This window comes from Tauraco erythrolophus, chromosome 4 (genome assembly GCF_009769465.1).
Source record: "Tauraco erythrolophus isolate bTauEry1 chromosome 4, bTauEry1.pri, whole genome shotgun sequence".
Taxonomy (NCBI): domain Eukaryota; kingdom Metazoa; phylum Chordata; class Aves; order Musophagiformes; family Musophagidae; genus Tauraco; species Tauraco erythrolophus.
Window position 1 is genome coordinate 46,936,075 of NC_141468.1, and position 20,755 is coordinate 46,956,829.

Consider the following 20,755-nt stretch of genomic DNA (forward strand, 5'->3'; position numbering starts at 1 on the left):
GGCATGGCTCTTTTTACACCATGAGATGCACTTCAGGGTGTTTCAGGAGCTCTTGGTATTTGAAGAATCCTTTTGTGTTTATCTTGCATTGAAGGACTTGACACTGGTGAGACCCAGTCATTGTGCAATGTAGGAAGGTTTGAAATTCCTCTTTTGAGCGTTTTGAGTGGAATTTCTGTTTCAGTATCTTCTAAGAATTCTTCTGGCATGTACTAAAACTGCTTTTTGTAACTACTGGGGACAGCCGGGTGATTTACTTCAGAACTGCAAAACTCCAAACTAGAACTGCTAATACAGATGTAGTATTTGTTTAGTGGCTGGGTAAAAATACAGCCATGATCACTGGGGGCTTGCATTTGATAGAAGTGTAATTTAAGCCTAGATCTTCAAAGCTGAAAGCCTGCTTGAGTTTCTTATTATATCACTTGGTCTCAAGTGATTTTATTACTGAAGTGTCAAATATATTAAAGTGATAGAGCAATCTTAAACTTGAAGAAAAGCAGAGAAATAGCATGCTGGTAGGAAAATAGCAGCTGTAAAATCTTGAGTGATAAAGCATGCTGTCTTAATGTAAACCGTAAATGACAACACACTGTAACAAAGTGGAAGGTTTCATGACTTTTAACAGTTTAATGAAATGTCACTACTCACTCTTCTCCCTCCCCCTCCTTTTTTTCGAAAGAATGATTTCTTGGATGTTTCAGGGTTTCCAACATCAATCTTAAGGGCAAAGTAAATCTGCTTTATGATGTTCCCAAGTCTTCCAAATAGTCACAGATAGAGACAGTGTTTTATTATGTAGTCCAAATGTTTCCTGGCTGTCAGAAGGATGAGGGAAAGGGTGCAAGGAAAATCATAGATACCCATGTATTGTATTGGGTTATTGTCTTCAGTGACATTAAACTCTCTACAGTGGGGAGGTTAAGTGCAGGCAAGTGATTACTGGGTTTGCATGGAAGATATGTGGTTCCTGTCTGCAGCATGCCATGTATGTTCTGCTTTAAGTACAATTTACCTACGACAGGTTTCAGTAAAAATGACCTAAGTACATGCAAATCTCTTTACTGCCTCCCTCCTACAGCCAAGTACCAAAGTTGCATAGCTTGTATACAGGCACTGGGAGTCTTCTATTACAAAATTATTAATTACAATCTTTAAATGATACCTTTTTCCTTTAGCAGGCAAACATTGCATTTTTCATCATCATCAATAATTATAAAATAATAATAATGAATAATACTACTCATCCATTGTGTTTAACTGCTTATTGCCTACTATCCACACTTACAGTGACTATAAAATTAGTCCTTAAATATTGTTTTCATTGCCTCTGGCCTTCTTGTCAACACTCTACTTGAGAGTCTCACAAGGATTGGTTTTCTTAAGTCTTTGAGATAAGGTGATACTAGCTCTGCGTTACAACGAGTTGTAATGTTTTCACAGCAGGAAGTGTAGAAAAGGGATTTACCTTTGGAAATAAAGTTGTTATCCTTACTTAAAATTATTTTCACCAATCCTATCTAGAGATGACTGTAAATGCTGGTGGTATGGCAATAAATTCTAGTTGTGTACGTGTCCAGGCCTTGTTGATTTTTGTTGGGTTTTGATAAAATATGTCCGTTTCATAGAGTATTGATAGGTATTAATAGATCTAGAATTAAAGATATTTTATTTTGATGATCGGTAACATTTAAATAAGAGGTATGTTGCCAATAAATCATGTACATACCTTAGTTTGTGTGAGTTTTCAGCTTGGTAGGGTGATGACTTTGCCTTATAAATATATTCTCTCCTGTGGCTGAAAATAACAGCAGGGATTTATTCAATGTTTATAAAAAATGGAAGCTATGCTGTTATTTTCTGATGCAAGCATGCATGCTTGGGGCTTCTGTGTTTCCATTTTCTTAAATCCTCAGGCAGAAGTGTAGAAATATGCATAGTTTGATTGTGGATGAGCTGTGTGTTTAATGCAAATACAGGTCAGATGCACCTGGAGCTTCTGGGTGTTACTGTCTCAGGTTGCTGAAAGTCTGAACATGTGTTTCCACTGAAGTGAGTAACAGTGAGTAAAGCTGTATTATCCTCTTCAGTACCTGTATTGGATAGGCTTTAGGATTGGATGCAATTGCCTCAAGTTTTCTTGAATATGACCATAAAAGAAAGAGCCTAATGCCTACAAATCTCAGAAAGTAACAGTGGTACTAGAATTCGAAATATTAAACTGGAATAAGGTAACTCTTTATATAGATAAAACTCAGATTTGATGAATAATATAAATGAAAGTAAAAGATTTCAAAGAAAATCTACCCTACTGACTAGCTCATCCTTGAAAAAGGAGGTCCTTCCTTCCTGTCCTACTTGCACAATTATTGGCCTAGACTGCTCCCATTGCTTGCATTATTTGCTGGGTCACTGAAAACATCTCTTAACTGCTTCAGAAGCTTGTGAATTTTCTGTTCTATAGGCAACATCCCCCTGCTGCTCTCAGGAGTTTGTTTCCCCTTTCCTTTCTCTCTAGTCTGATAGTACCTGAAGGAAAGTCTTTTGTGAGACTGAATTTTACTTGAAACTTTTTCCATGTGATATAATGAATAAATAACGAAAAATGCAGTACAGGTAAGATGTGAGGAATTAATATATGAGAAGATTCATGTTACATTGATAGTGAAAGAAATTAGAATGTTTAAATTTCTTATGTTTATTGTAGTATTTTCTAGTGAATGGCAACCTCTTAAAGAAGAGTTTTACTACTTTAGGTAAGAAGAGTTCCCCTGTAAGACAGAGCAACACCTTTGTTCTGAACTTAGATTTATATATCTTCAGATAACCCAAGAACTTCCTAGAGAATTCAACTTTTTAGTCTTATCACTAATGTAAAACTATTGTAAGCAAAACTCCTGTTCTTGTTACATCTGACTGGCATGTAAACATGCTTGTGGAGTATTCTAGTTCACAGCTTCCTGGGATATTTCTACTTCCATCTTGTTTCCTAGTATCTTACTAGTCTGCTTTGTTTCTTCTTAGTCTACGATTTTTCCTGTTGACCTAGTAGCCTATGTTTTGCACAGTTACATGCAGCTTCACCTGTATTACTTGTACGCCCTTACACACTGATGTCTCATTGAAAAATATGAACACAGAGAGCAGGTTTAGGTACAGAATGTTACACAACTGTCAGCCTCTAGAACTTGAGAAACCTCTGACAACTGAGTTCATTGAGTTACTCTTGGGGAATTAGTAATTTTCTTTTCCTTCAGAAGATACCACATCTCCATGCCGCAACAAGCAGATTGGGACAAGTGCACAGTGCTTGTCATAGGCTCTCGTGCTCACTCTAAAAGAACTTAACTATGTGGTAAATTGTCTGTTCTGGTGTACTAATGAAATATTAAAAACTAGTTTTGTGACAGAATGCTATACACTGTCAAGGTAATAAATATGTTCTCATGCCCTGTATGTAAGGGAAGATCTAAACTGTTTAGAGTTAAATGTTGGGGATGACCTAGTAGAATGTCTGTGGGTGAAAATCAAAGAGGGGCCTATGAAGGCGGATATTGCAGTGGGTATCTGCTACAGGCCACCCTATCAGGACAGTGAGACTGATGAGCTATTCTTTAAACAACTGGGGGAAGTCTCGCGCTCACTAGCCCTTGTCCTTATGGGTGACTTTAACCTGCCTGATGTCTGTTGGAAGTATAACATGGCAGTCAGGAAACAGTCTAGGCGGTTCCTGCAGAGTGTGGAGGACAACTTCCTCTCGCAACTGGTTAGTGAACCGACTAGAGAAGGAGCTCCCCTAGACCTGCTGTTTGTGAACAGAGAAGGTCTTGTGGGAGATGTGAAGGTTGGAGGACGCCTGGGGCTTAGTGACCACGAGATAATAGAATTCTCAATTCTAGGGGAAGTTAGGAGGGGGAACACTAAAACGGCCAAGCTGGACTTTGGGAGAGCTGACTTTGGGCTGTTTAGAAGTCTGGTTAACAAAGTCCAATGGGAGACAGCTCTCAAGGGTAAGGGGGCGCAGGAGGGATGGTTACTATTCAAAAAGGAAATTCTGGAGGCACAGGAGCGAGCTGTTCCTGTGTGCCGGAAGTCGAGCCACCGGGGTAGAAAACCAGCTTGGATAACAAAGGAGATTTGGGAACATCTTAAAAGAAAAAGGGATGTCTACAAGTCTTGGAAGAATGGGCAGGCATCCAGGAATCAATACAGGGAGGAAGTTAGGGCATGTAGGGAGATAATCAGGGAGGCAAAAGCCCAATTGGAACTTAGACTAGCCTGCTCCGTAAGGGACAACAAAAAGTCTTTCTATAAATATATTAATAACAAAAGGAGGGCTAAAGATCACCTCCAGCCCCTACTGGACTCAGGGGGTACGTTAGTCACTAGGGATGAAGACAAGGCTGAGGTCCTTAATGCCTTCTTTGCCTCAGTCTTTAATAATAAGGTCAGCAGTTCCCAGGTGAGCTGGCCTTCGGTGTCTGAGTGCAGGGAGGGAGAGCAGATCGAAGCTCCTGTGATCCAAGAGGAACGGGTCAAGGATCTGCTCCTTCGGCTGGATGCCCACAAGTCTATGGGGCCTGATGGTATCCACCCGAGAGTCCTGAGAGAGCTGGCGGATGTCATTGCCAAACCCCTGTCCATTATCTTTGGGCAGTCTTGGCTCACTGGGGAAGTTCCGCTGGACTGGAGGCTGGCGGATGTTACCCCCATTTACAAAAAAGGGCGGAAGGAGGATCCGGGGAACTACAGGCCTGTCAGTCTGACCTCGGTGACGGGCAAAGTCATGGAACAGGTTATCTTGAGTGCTATTAATGAGCACATACAGGTTAACCGGGTGATCAGGCCCAGTCAACATGGGTTTATGAAAGGCAGGTCTTGCCAATCAAACCTGATCACCTTCTATGACAGGGTGACCCGCCTGGTTGATGAGGGAAGGGCTGTGGATGTAGTTTTCCTGGACCTCAGTAAAGCCTTTGATACAGTTTCTCATAGTGTTCTGGTGGAGAAACTGGTAACTGCTGGCCTGGATAGGTACACCCTCCTTTGGGTTAAAAACTGGCTGGATGGCCGGGCCCAAAGAGTGGTGGTAAATGGGGCTAAATCCGGCTGGAGGCCGGTCACCAGTGGGGTTCCCCAGGGCTCAGTGCTGGGTCCAGTTCTGTTTAACATCTTTATCAATGACCTCGATGAGGGGATTGAATGTACCCTCAGTAAATTTGCGGACGACACCAAGCTGGGAGGCTGTGTCGATCTGCTCGAGGGTAGGGAGGCTCTTCAGAGGGATTTGAACAGACTGGATCATTGGGCTGAGGCCAATGGCATGAGCTTTAATAAGGCCAAGTGCAGAGTCCTTCACTTGGGGTATAAAAACCCCAAGCATCGCTATAGGCTTGGGGAGGAGTGGCTGGAGAGCTGCCTGGCGGAGAAGGACCTGGGGGTGTTGGTTGACTACCGGCTTGATATGAGCCAGCAGTGTGCCCAGGTGGCCAAAAAGGCCAATGGGATACTGGCGTGTATCAAGAATAGTGTGACCAGCAGGAGCAGGGAAGTGATCCTGCCCCTGTACTCGGCACTGGTGAGGCCGCACCTGGAATATTGTGTCCAGTTTTGGGCCCCTCGCTTTAAGAGAGATATTGAGCTCCTGGAGCGAGTCCAAAGAAGGGCAACTAAACTGGTCAAGGGGCTGGAAAATAAAACTTATGAGGAGCGGCTGAGGGAGTTGGGGCTGTTTAGCCTGGAGAAGAGGAGGCTGAGGGGAGACCTGATTACGGCCTATAAATACTTGAGAAAAGACGGTGGGGAGTTAGGGGAAGGGCTCTTTACATTAGTGACGGGTGATAGAACAAGAGGAAATGGGCATAAGCTTAGTCAGGGGAGATTCAGGTTGGATGTTAGGAAGTATTTCTTCTCTGAAAGGGTTGTCAGCCACTGGAATAAGCTGCCCAGGGAGGTGGTTGAGTCCCCATCCCTGGATGTGTTTAAGAATAGGGTGGATGAGCTACTTGAGGATATGGTTTAATGGGGATTAGGGATGGTTGGACTCGATGATCTCTAAGGTCTTTTCCAACCTAGAAATCTATGAAATCTATGAAATCTATGGTGATACAGATGGTTGACATTGCTGCTGATCTGTCACTTTTCCTGAGTTCCAGTCCTTTGCTGTCATACGGCCTGTCTTCAGGCTTCTGCACACCAGAAATGAAAATCTGAAAATGAGAGGAAAAATGACTTCTTAAATCTAAATCATGTTTCTCTGAATTTGAGTTTACATTTGGTTCAGGGTATAAAATTTCTTGTCTCAGATTCTGAGAAGTTTACAACACTGTAGTAGAGAAAATATTGCTACATATTAATTTGTGTTTAAAGCTTAGCTAGTTGGGGCAGAATTTGAGTTATGAAATGCCTATTTACATCCAATTTTAGCTTAAAAGCTAAAATTGACAAATATAAGCAGTTATCTGGAGGAAAGAATGAGTAGTTAGAGTGTCATTTAAAATTTTTCAAAACATTGCTATTGTTTTTTTTTTCTCTAATATGCAAAATAATTAGCTTCAGTCTATTCTCATTTTCCAAAAGAAGAATGCATAATGTATTACAATGTTTTTCGTGAAAACAAAATTGCCCTAAATTTATTGAAGCTGGATTGCGTCCATCAGATTTTCTTATCGTACTGTCTTGTCTCCTTAATGTTCTGTGTCTGTTGATTGTGTGCAAGTTGTTCTTATGGGGCAACAGCAGATCTGGAGAAACTTTAAATATGTTGTTAATGTTTTGTCAGTACAGGTCTCCAAGTTAGCTGATGTCATGGTCAGACATGGTGTGAAGAAAGGAGATCGTGTGGTCATCTACATGCCCATGATTCCACAGACAGTGTACTGTATGCTGGCTTGTGCAAGAATAGGAGCCATCCACAGCCTGATTTTTGGTGGATTTGCGTCTAAAGAGCTTTCTGTTCGCATTGATCATGCAAAGGTAATAGGTATTTGGAAGAACAAACACCATTGTATTAAGTACTTGTATAAGTCAAAACGTCAAAAACCTGCTTGTTTTTTTTTTTTTTTTTTTTTTTTTTTTTTTTTTTTTTTTTCTAGAGAGGATAACAACATTTCTCTTTGTGTGGGGTGCAGACTCCATTTGTTTGTAATACCTAACACTGCAATATGAACAAAGTGCTACATCTGTGCTGAGGGTGATACTTTTGTAACAGACAATGAGATACAGATTTTGACCTCTTTTAAAAAGCCTGAGTTTAACATGCTGCTGTCTGTTTAGAGCGTTCTTTCTTCTCCCATTTGTCAATCTTTTTCTACAAAGCATTGCCTTAAAATTGGCTTTTTGCCCAGCATTTTCCTCAAGTGTATGAGGAAAGTACTGCAAATCCTAAATGTCTTCATTGGTTTACTTGATGTTCAGACATATTAGATAGTACGATTTTTCAGCTATAAATCTACTTCATCTAATTTCTGCGTGAATGAAAGCAGCTAGGGAACCAGTTGCTTAATTCTGCAGAGAACATAATAGAGGTGAATGCTTTAAAGACGTCCAAGTTCGGCACAAGTTGAGCTTGTTTATGAAGCATTATATAAGTCTTTGTGAGTAAAAATGCAAATAGTACTTTAATAATCTACTTAGTATCTTATATGTGCATATTAGTAGCTTGCGTAGCTTGTAGTTTCAAACCAGCTAACAATTTTTGTACTGGAAGTTTCTGTTCTTGTTTCCTACCAATGAACAAGACAAAAGTCTTTGTCGTTTTGATCAGTCGCCTGGATCATTCAGATCATCCGTGGTGGCCATCTGTCACTGAATCACGTTGATTAGGTGTACAAGCCAAAACATTATGCAGGGTAAAGTCTGCAGGATTTGTGGAACTTTAACTTTGTTTTTTTGTGTACAGAAATACTTTTCAGGTCACCAAAGCTTGAATTTTATGAATATCTATAAATAGAAAGTTGAATTAATCCCCTCTCCCTGCCTTGATGTTTTAACAAAGTTAAAAACCAGGCTGAAATTGTTTGTTGGAATTGTGAATAAAAAGCTGGGGGAAGGCTAATAACAGCTCCATAGTTTTCCCTGTCTTTTCTCTTACTCCCCCACTTAGCTCGTAGAATTAGGGAAAAACACGATAAACTTTTAAAATAAAGATTGCTTATATTCATTACAATATAAACCATCTAGCATGTTTATTTTAAAGTATTTTGCAAATATTAACTAATTAATCCCAATAGATTTTCTCTGAGGAACAAAAGGAGACAGCACAGTGATCGTAATTCTTGCTTCATGCATTAAAAAGAAAACAGAAAGTTTAAGTGGTTCACCCACGGTCACAAAGCCTGTCTTTCAAAGGGTTACCTATAGAATTGCCAACTGCAGGCTATGGATTAAATCCTAATTTACATTGCCTTTTTGTTTCTTTAAAAGGCAGATCTAAATATTGTGGATGATTTTGGGTGCGTCTGATGTGTAATGAAAGTGCAAGTAAAGAGTAGAGGCACATCCTCAATCTAAATATCAAAACATGCCCCAATTTTGCAACACAGTAAAGCTTTCTTGATAAATGAATTGCATGCTACTGAGATTATCTTTAAGATATGTATATAAGTAGCTGTGGTAGATGGTATTCTGATGAACTCAGAAGTTAATTGAAGCAGTCTCAAAAACCACTAACCTTTCTATTAGGCTTTTTTTGTGAATTGATTTAGATGATGCAGTAGAGGACCTAATGTTGGTAAAATTAATTAGAAAGAGTTAAAGATGTGTGATAGAAAGCTGGCTGTGAGATGCTCTTGTGGAAGAAAGGTCAACTTCACATTTTATTGGAAGATCTAAGTGAAAGAAATAACAAGTACTTTCTAGTGACTATGAAAAGGTACATACACTTTACCAGCTTACTGTAATTTATCTTGAATTTTAAATAGGTCTGGGAATGCTGCAAAGTCCTGCAGCTGATAATTTCTACTCTTGTCAGGTATTGGCAGTTATGGGCGTTCTGTGGTAAATTGCAATGAAGAGATACAGGGCATGAGAAGAGGCATTTCTTGTCATCTTTCCTTTCACCTGAATCTGGGAATATATAGTTTGCAATATCAAAACAGTAGATACTTTTGTAGAATCATAAAATTGTTTTGGTTGCAAGGGACTTCTAAATGTCATCTATCCCAACTCCCTCTGCAATGAGCGGGGACATCTTCAACTAAATCAGGGTGCTCAGAGCCCTGTCCAACCTGACCTTGAATTTTTCCAGGGATGGGGTATCTACCGCCTCTCTGGGCAACCTCTTCCAGTGTTTCACCGCTCTTATCATAAAATATCTAGACTAAATCTACCCTCTTAGCAAGCTCCGCTGCCCATACTGAAGATGCACAATTGCCTTGTAATAGTTGCAGTCTGGTCTTTTCTTGTCTTGAAGCACAGTTTGTTTTTCAATATGTATTGTAGATTACAAGGCACTATCTTGTGTTTTAATTTTAGCTACTTGTATGGGTATAATTCGTGTCTCTTTCTTTAGAGCACTGTATAATATCTGGCAGAACCTGGCGTGCATGGCAGTCTGACATGGATCATCTAACCACAAAGCCAGTGCAGCGCCAGCAGCTGCAGCAGAGCTGTATAATGACTACATAAGCACTGGATTTCTGTAAAATGCATGTCACTTTTTTTAAGAAGGAATGGGGCACAACAAAAGTGCCGTAAGTTTGAATGTAGGCTTGTGATCAGATGTGTGGCTGGGGCATGAAGAGGAAAGAGCTTTATGCTTTATGTGTTGAATAACGAGGACCTGAGTGCTGGATCTCAGTAAACATCTTCATGACACTTCTGAGGTTTTGTGTCCCAGAGCTAGTCAGTTTTCAGTTTGGGCTTTTTGCAGCTTTATTATCTGGCCCTATAAAATGTATTTATTGCTTTTTCTTAACTTTGCCTTGTATGCTATTAGAGACTATAGAAACATTTGTAGGAGAAGTCTTTACAACAGAATAAAATTGTTGGTCTGGTACTGCTGGGCCTTGCTGTATCTCATTTCTACTTCTTTGTCTTGTTTGTTTGTTTTTTTTCTTTTTTTTTTTTTCTACAGCTCACTGTCACTGGCATTCTTTCTCCAGCAAACCTTTGAACTTTCCTGGTTTTCCTTCAAACTAGTTATATTTCTATGTAATCTTATCGTACAGGACTACATGGAACCACAGAAGAGGTGGGAAATCGGTGTATAAAAGCAATATGGCAGCAGAGATGAAGGGGAAGTAATGTCAGTAGTCAGAGAGGTAAAACACTAGAAAACAGCAGTTAAAGCCAGTAATGGACCTTTGATTTGCATAGAATGATCCATGATGCTTCCAAGTAGCAACCCTTGCTTGGGAAATACATCACTTTAGCCAATTTAGTATTGGTTATTTTTAGACTTCGTTACTGCATACAAAGCAGTTGATTAGCAGAGGTGACACTATTTACAAATGACTATAAACCTGGTGTTGGCAATAGTCTTTCATCTTAACAATTGAATAGAACTATGTTAATATTTTACATTAATTACAGTCTAATTTCAGGGTAGCCTCCAGATGAATTTTCAGTTTAACTGCATTGTATTGTATCATATTTCATTCAAATCACTGCATCCCAAAAAAGAAAGATGACAAATGCTGAAATTTTAAAACTCATCTGAAATCTTTATTTTGAATACAAAATAATTAGCAAACTTCCTTGAATGGCAGATTTGGCCATGAAACATATTATTGTTGTACAAGAAAACAGTTTAATCTGTGCTTTCTGTGCTGAATTTAATGCAGCCTTAACTGTGGCATTGTGGTTTGTACCTACTTAATGAGATTTATGCTAATACATACAATTAGCAAACTCATTCTTCTCCAATTAAAAAGTGTTCTAACACGTAGTTTCTTTGGTGCTGCCTTTTGTTTCCTGAAATACAAGAAATAAAAATACTGATCTTGGGACCTAAGTCAAAATAGTTTGTATACAGGTTTGTTGACTTAGGAAATCTTACATAAAACCTGAGGTTACTTTAATGACAAAGATGTTAAATGCACATTTGGGAATAGAAATTATTCTAATTATTCTAAAAGAATCCTACGGAACTGCAGAAATCTGATTTTTCAGTTGTTTTGCATCCTGAATCCTGCAATCGTCACTTGAAAGACTCTATCTTTACTTCACTCGTGACTTATGAGTTTAGCTTTTTCTCTTCCTGCATTTCTAGTTTCCTGTCATCTCATTTGCCTTCTTTTTCCCCTTTCCCCTCTTTTTATTCCTGTGCCATGTAGTTGCAGGCTGGAAAAGAGCCAGCAAAGTGCTATAGCTACTTTTGAAATATGCTATTGGGTGCAGGCAGATAATTAGAAAGCAGGCTAAACAGTACAGATAATTGTTGACATCACTTTACCACTTTTCTGTAATGGAGAGTAAGATGGAGATGGGTTTTTCTCTCCCTTCATTAATTTTTGTGCCTCTTCATTAATTTTTGTGCTACTTACAAGAACTTAATGCTGTTGATTTCTTACACAAATTTGGTTGACAATGGGTAAGAGTGTCAGTGTAATTAGTGTGCTCCTGAACAAAAAACAGATGTCTGGACAACAAGATCACACAAACTTAATTTTCTTCTAAAACTGATCTAAACCCCTGTTTCTAATTATGTGAAGATAGATTTTATATATCGAGTGTCATTAATCAAAGAATTTCATGGGAAGCATGCTATTAGGTTACATGTATAAAATATCTTGCAAATATACGTATTAACAATCTGACTTCTTTATTTTAGCCCAAACTTATTGTAACAGCAAGTTTTGGAGTAGAACCGAAAAGGAAAGTGGAATACATATCCCTCCTAGAAGGAGCACTGGCAAGGGTACAGAGCAAACCTGATAAAGTTCTCATTTACATGCGACCTAATTTGGTGGGTGTACAGTTGTTGTGCCTTTATGTGAACTGTTAGATGTGTATGTAGTGCACGTGCCTTTCTTCTTTTACAAGTAAAATTTTTGGTCTATCTGTTGTATTTTTTTTTTTTTTAATTTTATGGGGTAACATTATATTATTGATATTTAAATAGTAAATAGAACTAATGCAGCAGAGAGATTACTGTACAGAAAATTGAACGGTACATTTTTTTTTTTACCCACTTCCATTTATTCCATCTGTTTTTCTTTCAATGCTTTTCTGTTTTTCAATGGACAGGGCCATGTTCCTCTTGCCTCAGGTCGGGATCTTGATTGGGAAGAAGAGCTTGCAAAAGCACAGTGTTATAAATGTGTCTCTGTTCCCTCAGATCATCCACTTTATATTCTATATACATCTGGAACAACAGGCTTGCCCAAGGTAAAGGACTATCTGTAGTCTAAGTGTCTGTGACCAACCTATTTGCAGGTCCACTTGAGAAAATATTTAATTAAAAAGGTTGAAAATGTTTGCCAAAGCTCAGTGCTATAAATTATAAACATTGCTAGATATGGTTTAATCTCTTTTATTCACATTTCACTATTTTAAAATCAGTGTCTTGGAATAAATCATGTTTTTTAAATTTGAATATTAGTAATATAAAGATAAACTATGTTTACTTCAAAATGTTTGTACAGTATAAACTTTTGAGGACAGCAGAATGTCTTTTATCCATCAATATCTTCTGTATTTTCACTGAGATAAGCGTAGTATAGTCACTTAATGGCAAGATTAGTTAATGTATCAATTGTGTAATAGCATTTACTGCTGAATAGTCTTTGCTTATTCATTATTTACATATTAGCTAATCTTCCTGTAGATAAAATGTAGCAAATGACATCATAGATTAAATGGAATTAAACATGTTCTGAAGCCTTGTGTTACTGAACAGTTCTGAGCACATAATTTCCATGAAAATGAAAGTTTAGACTAAGTAAGTCAAAACTAACATAGGACATTCTTTGAAAATGTTTGCTTTCAAATGTCGATTAGTTTTTTTAAAAGATCTTATTTTAAAAGCAAACACTTGAGTATTTGTTTGTTACTTACAATTCTCTTTTAAAGTTTAGAAGACAAGCTGAATATTATTATCTGTTGGTGGTCTTACCACCACAAATTCAGAGACACTGTCACACATCCCAGAATATGGCAGTGCTTAGACTGCTACTAGAAAATTATTTGATAATGTGGCCTATAAAGTCCAGAATCAGTGGAGAAGTAAGGGAAAACTAACATGAGTTTTGCTAAGAAAGATATCTTCTCCTTTTGCCTTGAATGTGGGCTCTTTAAAGCAACATGCATATCTCGAATTATTTAATTATATTGTTAAAAGGTCCAAGATAAAATCCTTTGTTACAACAGGTGTTTTCCTTGACTGTATAGTATCTCAGAGATAAAAGTTCTCAGAAGTTTACTTCACTGTGTTGGCTCTCCAGAGAAAATACAGACAGTTAGATAAATGAATCACCCTTATAAGAGGAAAATTGCCAGCTAGCACTAAGCTATAGAACAACTTTTTTGTTCATTTAAGGAATTTACTTGTAAGTGATCATGCAAGTGAAATTATTCGGTTTTGACCTTCGTAACATAACTTTTGTTAATCTCAGAGCAGGGACTAAGAAGCAGAGACTCTCAAAGGCAATCTGCTTTTTGGAATTCTTGAAGTGTTAGTTAACCATTCTCTGCTGTGGCAATCTCCATTTTAGTGAGTTAGTATGTCTCTACAGCCCCTCATTTCTTGGATGAGGCCTGAAAGTGCCCGTTTCATTTCACTGACTGCATAAAGAGACTGTATCGTACCTAGCACAGACCGATAGCTGTGTTGTAGTGTCTGCACTGTAAACGTCTGTTTGGTCAGATGAATCTCACCTGAATTTTTGTTCAGGACATATTTTACTGAATTTTTTCTTCCAGAAATAGTGTACTAGAAGATGATGAAATGTCTACTAAACATACAAATATTATAAAATATTTCAAAATTTTTCCTAAAATATTTCAAAATTTTTCCTATTAATGGTGTTCCGGAGACAGTTTTTGGCTTACCAAGGTGCACGATGCTATTGATACTCTCTCGTTCTAACTTTCAATCCCTTTTTTAGACTAAGGTTGGGATGTTCTTCATTTTGTATTTGTATGTGTACTTCAGGCTAGATATTAAACCTTTCAGAAATAGACATCTGGTTTAAGTCAATACTCTGATATCTTTAAAAAGAGTCAGTGCAGAAGGAGGGGTACATTTCAGGGACTAATTCACCCCGGTTATTTTAAAGATTGACTACTCCACAAGTGCTCCTCTTTTCCAGTGATGATACAGAGACTAGACAATGAATTTAAAACATTCCTAGCATTTAGATGGCCACAGTTTAAGTGAGGTAAATACTCAATCTCTTATCTTTTTATTCTCATATGTTGACTAAATATTTGTATTTCTGATTTTAGTGAGAGAACTTCAGTCTTTATTAGTCATCTTCTGATAACTATTGTCATCTAGGGCTTGAGGTTTCAGTGTTTGTTTGTTTTATTGTATGTTTGTTTATTTGTTTGTTTTTCAAAATTACTTCTTCAGTGGGAATGCTAGCACAAGCATGTACTAGTCAGGATGGATCCTTTTCTGAAGTGAGAAGTATTGAAAGTAGACAACGTTTAAGTCTATTGTTGCTAGAAAACCAAAATTTCACTGAAGATAGGAATATGATTGCATCCTTCAAATGATCTTAAATATTCAAATTTTCTCATTTAGGGTGTTGTCAGACCAACAGGTGGCTATGCAGTTATGCTGAACTGGACGATGTCGGCTGTATATGGACTCAAACCTGGTGAGGTAATTCTGTTTAAATGTCATGTGAATTTTTTTGAACTCCTCTTAAAAACTCTCCACTGTATTTATGTTTTTATTTCATTTTAGGTGTGGTGGGCAGCTTCTGATTTAGGCTGGGTTGTTGGTCATTCCTACATTTGCTATGGGCCTCTCCTTCATGGGAATACTACAGTTTTATATGAGGTATGATCCATTCTGAAAAGGCAGCATCTCCTCCAGTTGATGATATTGATGATCCTGTTTATGCTTGTGTGTTCTTCATGCCATATATATTTAAATTGTGTGTATGTCTTCTGTGTTTGTACTCTCCTGTCTGTTACAGTAATTCTTAAGGAAAACTTACTTCCCTGTCCTTCAAACTTGTCTACTTTGTCTGTATCACTGGTGATGGTCAGCAGGGCAAGGAACTTCGAAACAACCGACTTCAAAATGTCACATGGTGGAGTGTACCTGTGTTGCTGAGTTTTCAGCCACAGGCCGTTTAGAAGATCCAGGAGGGAATGTTGTGTTTTGCATGTCTGGAGATGGCGAATTCTTACTGGATCAGAGTTGGAGGCAATTGAGAGCTCTATAGTTGGAGCCAGAACTCTTAAGGAGACTTGTCTCTTCTTTCCTCGCCCTACCACTCAAGGCAACTGGGGCCAAGACTCAGATGACATTCAGGGCTTGCATCTTCTCCTTGGTGATGAAACTCAGTGGTGTGGGGAGGAGACTAGTCCAATTAGAGTGGCCTGCTGCATCCTAACTTTAATGCTCAAAAAAGCAATCATACTGCCTTACACTATTATTTTTTCAGAAGCTATTGTTGATTCTCCAACTGCCAGACAAGAATATACAGTGTTGCTTGAACCATCTTTTTTTTCTTCAGGGAGTGAATCCAGTATCCACCAGCGATAATGAAAGGCATTTTATGTAAAAGCACCAACATTGTTAGCTTTTAAGCGTGGTGAGACTTGATTGTCTGCATTCACTTGACATTAGGAATTCGGGATATATCCCAGCTTCTCCAACACTGTGCAGAGTAAAACTTGCCTAGTGATTGTTTTATCTTTTTCAACAGTCCTAGAGGCAGAAGTTGTTTTAGTTCTGCCATCATGGCATGCTTATTACCTCTGTTGATTTGTAGTGGTAATTCGAAACTTGTGAACCATTGAAGGAAATCTAATGGTAACTCATGGCAGAGGATACGGGAACTACAAAAGTATAGTGAATGTACTGGATGCTGAGGGCAGGAAAGAGCATATGAAACAAGCTTTGACGACATTGTGAATATAGCAGTTGTTAGAGCACCATTGTATTCCGTGGTTGTGGAGCAGAGGAGTCAGCATGACATGGTGGAAACGTACTGGCTTACAGACCATTGTAAGTGTGGAAATTCTGCATAAGCATATGTATGTTATGATTGAACTTTCTCCATCTTCCTGCTAATACACCGTGCAAGTGAAAATGACCATACTAGAACAGAAATGGATTGTTACTGTTTTCAGGAACAAGCTTTATCAGAACAATCCTTTGGTTCTGAGTTTGTGCTTGAATTTTGAGTAAATATGTTTCTGAGTCCTAGGGATACTGAGGAAGCATGGACAGTTGTAGTCAGGTGAAGTTGCCTCCAAAATTGTTTTGGTGCCACTGCATCAAATAGTACAGAACTGATTATGCCTTCCTGCATCCTGTTTTGGAAATTAAGAGTATACTTTACTACTTTAAGTTCATACTATAAACTTATAAGCAAGATTCCTACAAGCAGAAGATGCATCTTGAAGCAGATCAAGTATCCTCAAGTCCAGAAAAGCAATGGTCATTAGGGGTGTGTCTACATGATATTTCAAGTCACAGCAGTAGTGCAGTTCTGAAAGAAGTTCTCAAATTGTCCTTGCTTATTGACTTGGTTCACAGTGTGGTTTTAGACATATGAAGGACATGTTTACAGAGAAAGCTAAGACAGAAGCTTTGCCCCTTGAGATAAAAGGGCAGGATCCAATGATTGGGACTGCACTGCCGTGAAGTTCTCCAGAGCAAATGAAAAGTATGCGTGCCAACAGAAAGCTTTAAAACTGTCAAGAGCTTCCATGTTATTCTGAATACTTCTCATGCTACGCAGAAGGGCCAAATGCTACGACTTCGTATTTGCTAATGATTGCCAAATGTCTGCTTGTTCTGACTTTCATCTGCTCCTTTATTTCTTCCAGACTTTGGCTTCTATCCACTCCACCAGCCCTATTTCTTTTGCTGTTCCTCCTTTATGAACAACATCTTTCTTATAACATTATTAAAATGATTCCTCCTTTCCTACTGCTGCTTTTTGCAATAGTGACAGCCGTTGCATTGGCCTTTCAGAATATTGAGCAGGGGGCAACCTGGAGCTTGACAGCATGTACTTGAAAGGCCCAAAAGTTTCTGCAGCACATGCACCACCCTGTTGCTAATGTCAAGCCTGCTGCCAGGTGAGAGAGGACTGATGAGCAGCACTGCATTCATTCAAGTACATGAGGACCATGTTCTTGATGGAGTGGCAAAACCATGCTTCAGAGATGGCACAGTGTATATGCCACTACTACAGAGATCTTGAACGGATTGTCAGGGGAGGGAAGAGCACTCTGCCAAGCCCACTGCTGGTAAGGACATTCATGCCCTTAGTCTCAGGACCAACAGTCCAGGAGAAAAGTCCAGGGAAAAGCATGCCTACAGTCCTGCATGCATCTACATGCCTGCAACCCCCAGAGGACTCCCATGAAACAACATGCAGGAACACCCCCTTGGTCTACTCTGCCATGGCAGGTAATGGGAACTGTAACTGGCTGTCTGGGTGGCTGCCTGAGTAAGTGTGTGCACTCCTCTCCTCTACATGTATTGAGCATGGGACTCTGTTTAGGAGGTTTCTGGTAGAATTAGGTCACTGGTTGCAGAGATGTGCAAAGGTGGTGTAGGTCTCTGGATTGACTGTGACAGCTGCTGTGCCTTGAGAGGTGGTTCCCCAGGGGCTGTGAGCTGTGAGGGAAGTTCTGTGGAGCAACAAGCTCCATCAGAGACCACCTGCCCTATCCCAGCACTGCCTGCCTGCCAGGCATAGTCCTGGTAATTGCTTAAGCTGTGGACAGGGCATGCCCTGATAACACAGCCCTCCTAGGCTTCTGCACAAAACCCCAGCCACATTCTCTCTTCCTCTCCTCAAATGCAGTGTATAAAGGACCTGCCTTGTGGTGCTGGTAATTCTGACCACATGTCAGATCCTGTCCCTGCCCTGCAATCAGTTGCTTGTACAACAAATACTATTCAGGATGATTCAATTTCTTTGAAATGTGGTGGCTAAGGTAGTGGTTGTTGGCGATATATGATCTCGTCCTCTGCCCCCAGTCACGTTCAGGAAAGGTCGTAAAGGCAAGGGCACTGCGAGATGGGGTAAGGCATAGCTGGATTAGCTGGGTTTACCCACAACAAGTGTACTGAATGCAGCAAGTGAGTGTGTGCAGCACACAGGTGTGGAGATGGGAAAAGCTGAGGACAGAGAAAAGTATTGGCAATCAGTTCCTTTTTAATCATTGCATAACATCTGCCAGATTGAAAGACATTGATGTCCAGTGGTATGGTATTCCTTCTGTCCCACTCCATTCACTTGTGAATGCTCAGTGGTTTGGTGACTGTCTTCAGTGAAGGAGTAGACAAAGTCCTGACACAAGTGCATTGCAGGATGCACCAGCTATGACAGACAGCAGAGAACTGTGCATACAGGCACTGTGGAAGTTGTACACAGTATTTCAGTCTGAAGGAAGGTCTCGAAGATGTCCTAGGTGGTTCATACTAGAAGCGATACCTTGAATTTGGAAGGTATTGGAAACATTTGCACAGTGTCTGTCCCACATAGCCCAGTGTCTTTCAGATGACCAAATGTAGATTGTGGTTCCATTATGCATTTGGTAAAAGTGCAATGAAATTAGGCCTGTGCTGCACCATTGTCAGAGTGTACCTTATGGTGTGGGGCACAAGGGTATGCAGCATTCCTCATGGTGCTCATTGGCATTGAGGACATCATGAATGATCCTGTCCCTTCTTGGGAAGAAGGTACTGACATATGTTTTGGTTCTGTGACCAGAGATATGGAAGATAGAGGATATAGAAACTTTATGATGGAGCCTACTGGTGATGTGTGAACTGACATGCTACTGTCATCTGCATAAGAAAAATGAAAGGGACAGCATGACACTTCCTATAAGAGAAGTCTCTTCTATCAAGGGAGCAAAGATCCGTAGGATAGCTTTCCATTGGAAAACTTTGAGCTACGTTTTTGGTCCAGTGAACAAGGCTAAGTCTAGTCTAAAGTAAACCACAAATAACATCTAATAGAAGATGTAAAGAGCATTGGCATTAAATGGTTTGATCTATTGATCTACTCTAATTCACCTCACTACTTGCTATGTAAACAAAGTCTGTGGGACCATGTGTGCTTGCATTCATGTTTCATGTTATTATTTCACATGGTACTAAGTTTATTTTTACCAGTGTATATAGAAGGAACAAGATTGGTAATATCTCATAGAACAGCAGATTGTGCCTGGGTGACACCTGTGTTTGTTGCTTTGTGCAAAATCCTGTTTTTTTTTTTATAATTTTTGTAACAGAAAAGTGTAAAACAAGAAACAAAATGCAATGTTTAAAAGCAAAGCAAATTTTAAAGTCTTAAAAATGTGGTTTGGAATTTGTTCTTGTCCTTGTCGTTAATTTTTAACTTTGTGATTAACTTTTAAAAGTGTTAACTTTTTCTTCTGTTCACAGAAAGACTGTGGGTAGTGTGTTAAGTTGTTCTATGAAATAGAAAATGAGCTTTTGTCAGGATGTTTTTATTTCCCGTCATTTTGAGATCTGTAGGATCTGAGGCAAATAACTTTGTTTTTTAGCTTCTAGGTATTGAATTGATTTTTTCAATAATCTCTTAGAAAAGCAGGTTTGCAAAGCAAGTATTTTTTATTAAATATTAAAGTACTCAAAGTGATAACAACAAGCACAAGGTTTTTTTTCCCCTAAATGACTAAGACAGAGCCGCTCACATGCCTGAGTGCTCCCACCCAGTAACTGCAGCAGCTGGAGAAAATTAAAACAAATGGTTATTCTTAATTTGAAAGTCAATATACCTCCAGTCCAGATAGTTTACTGACTTGCTTACTGTCAGTGTTCAGCATGAAATCTTGCAATGAATGCATTATTGAAATACATGATGCAGAGAATAGCTACAGTGCAACTGTGGCAATAAAAATCAGCCATTCAGTTGAGTATTGCTTATGCTGAGCTCTTTTTTGAGGCATCTCTGATGTGCTAATCTGGTGGAATCCGCTTGCTTCTGTGAGTTTACAAACCAGCTCACCGTGGAACTTCTGAAAGCTTTTGAGTCAATGATCAGTGTCAGCTTCCTGATTACAGGAGTGATGCTTGGTTCTTAGTGTGTGACACAGCTGCGCACTGGGGCACCTGGTGGGGTGGGACATACAAGTTCTGAAGGATGCTAGGAAGCAAGGTTGTTTTTAGGACATTTCAAATTAAAAGTAATCAAGTAGTTTTGAAAACAAGGAGGAAGGAGGTTATTTAAAAGCGGTAGAACAAAGACCTAGGAAAAGAAAAAAAGACAGAATTCAAGAGGAACAGGCAAGTGAAAGAACATGTTAAACTCATGAGGTAGACTCTCTTGCAGAAAGAATTCCTTAGTAACTAAATCTATCTTTGTGTGGAAAAGGAAATACAGTAAGTTTCCACAGTTCTTATGTTCGAATACAAATATACATACATTCATATAGATGGGTGGATGTGTCCAGAAGAACTAACACTAGATACTTGTGTACTTGAACTTGCAAATAACTCCAGATGCAGAGGTGGGTTTGTGATGCTTTGTAACACATGCATACTTGCTGTATGGCTGTCCTATACCTTTTGCTCATCCCAGAGTTCACGCTTGTCAGATTCTTCCTGTGTTGTTCATTTATGTAGGGCAGGCATGGGTAC

At 39.2% G+C, this 20,755-nt stretch overlaps 1 protein-coding gene across 1 annotated transcript in view; it reads left to right on the forward strand.

The window, feature by feature from the left end:
- Nucleotides 1–20,755, forward strand: part of ACSS3 (acyl-CoA synthetase short chain family member 3) — a 93,146-nt gene that overhangs the window by 11,480 nt on the left and 60,911 nt on the right. Inside the window, exons 3-7 of the mRNA XM_086610363.1 lie at nucleotides 6,787–6,975; nucleotides 11,774–11,908; nucleotides 12,190–12,330; nucleotides 14,690–14,770; nucleotides 14,855–14,950. Of these exons, the coding sequence (XP_086466489.1) occupies nucleotides 6,787–6,975; nucleotides 11,774–11,908; nucleotides 12,190–12,330; nucleotides 14,690–14,770; nucleotides 14,855–14,950 (642 nt within the window). The remainder of the gene's footprint in view (nucleotides 1–6,786; nucleotides 6,976–11,773; nucleotides 11,909–12,189; nucleotides 12,331–14,689; nucleotides 14,771–14,854; nucleotides 14,951–20,755) is intronic.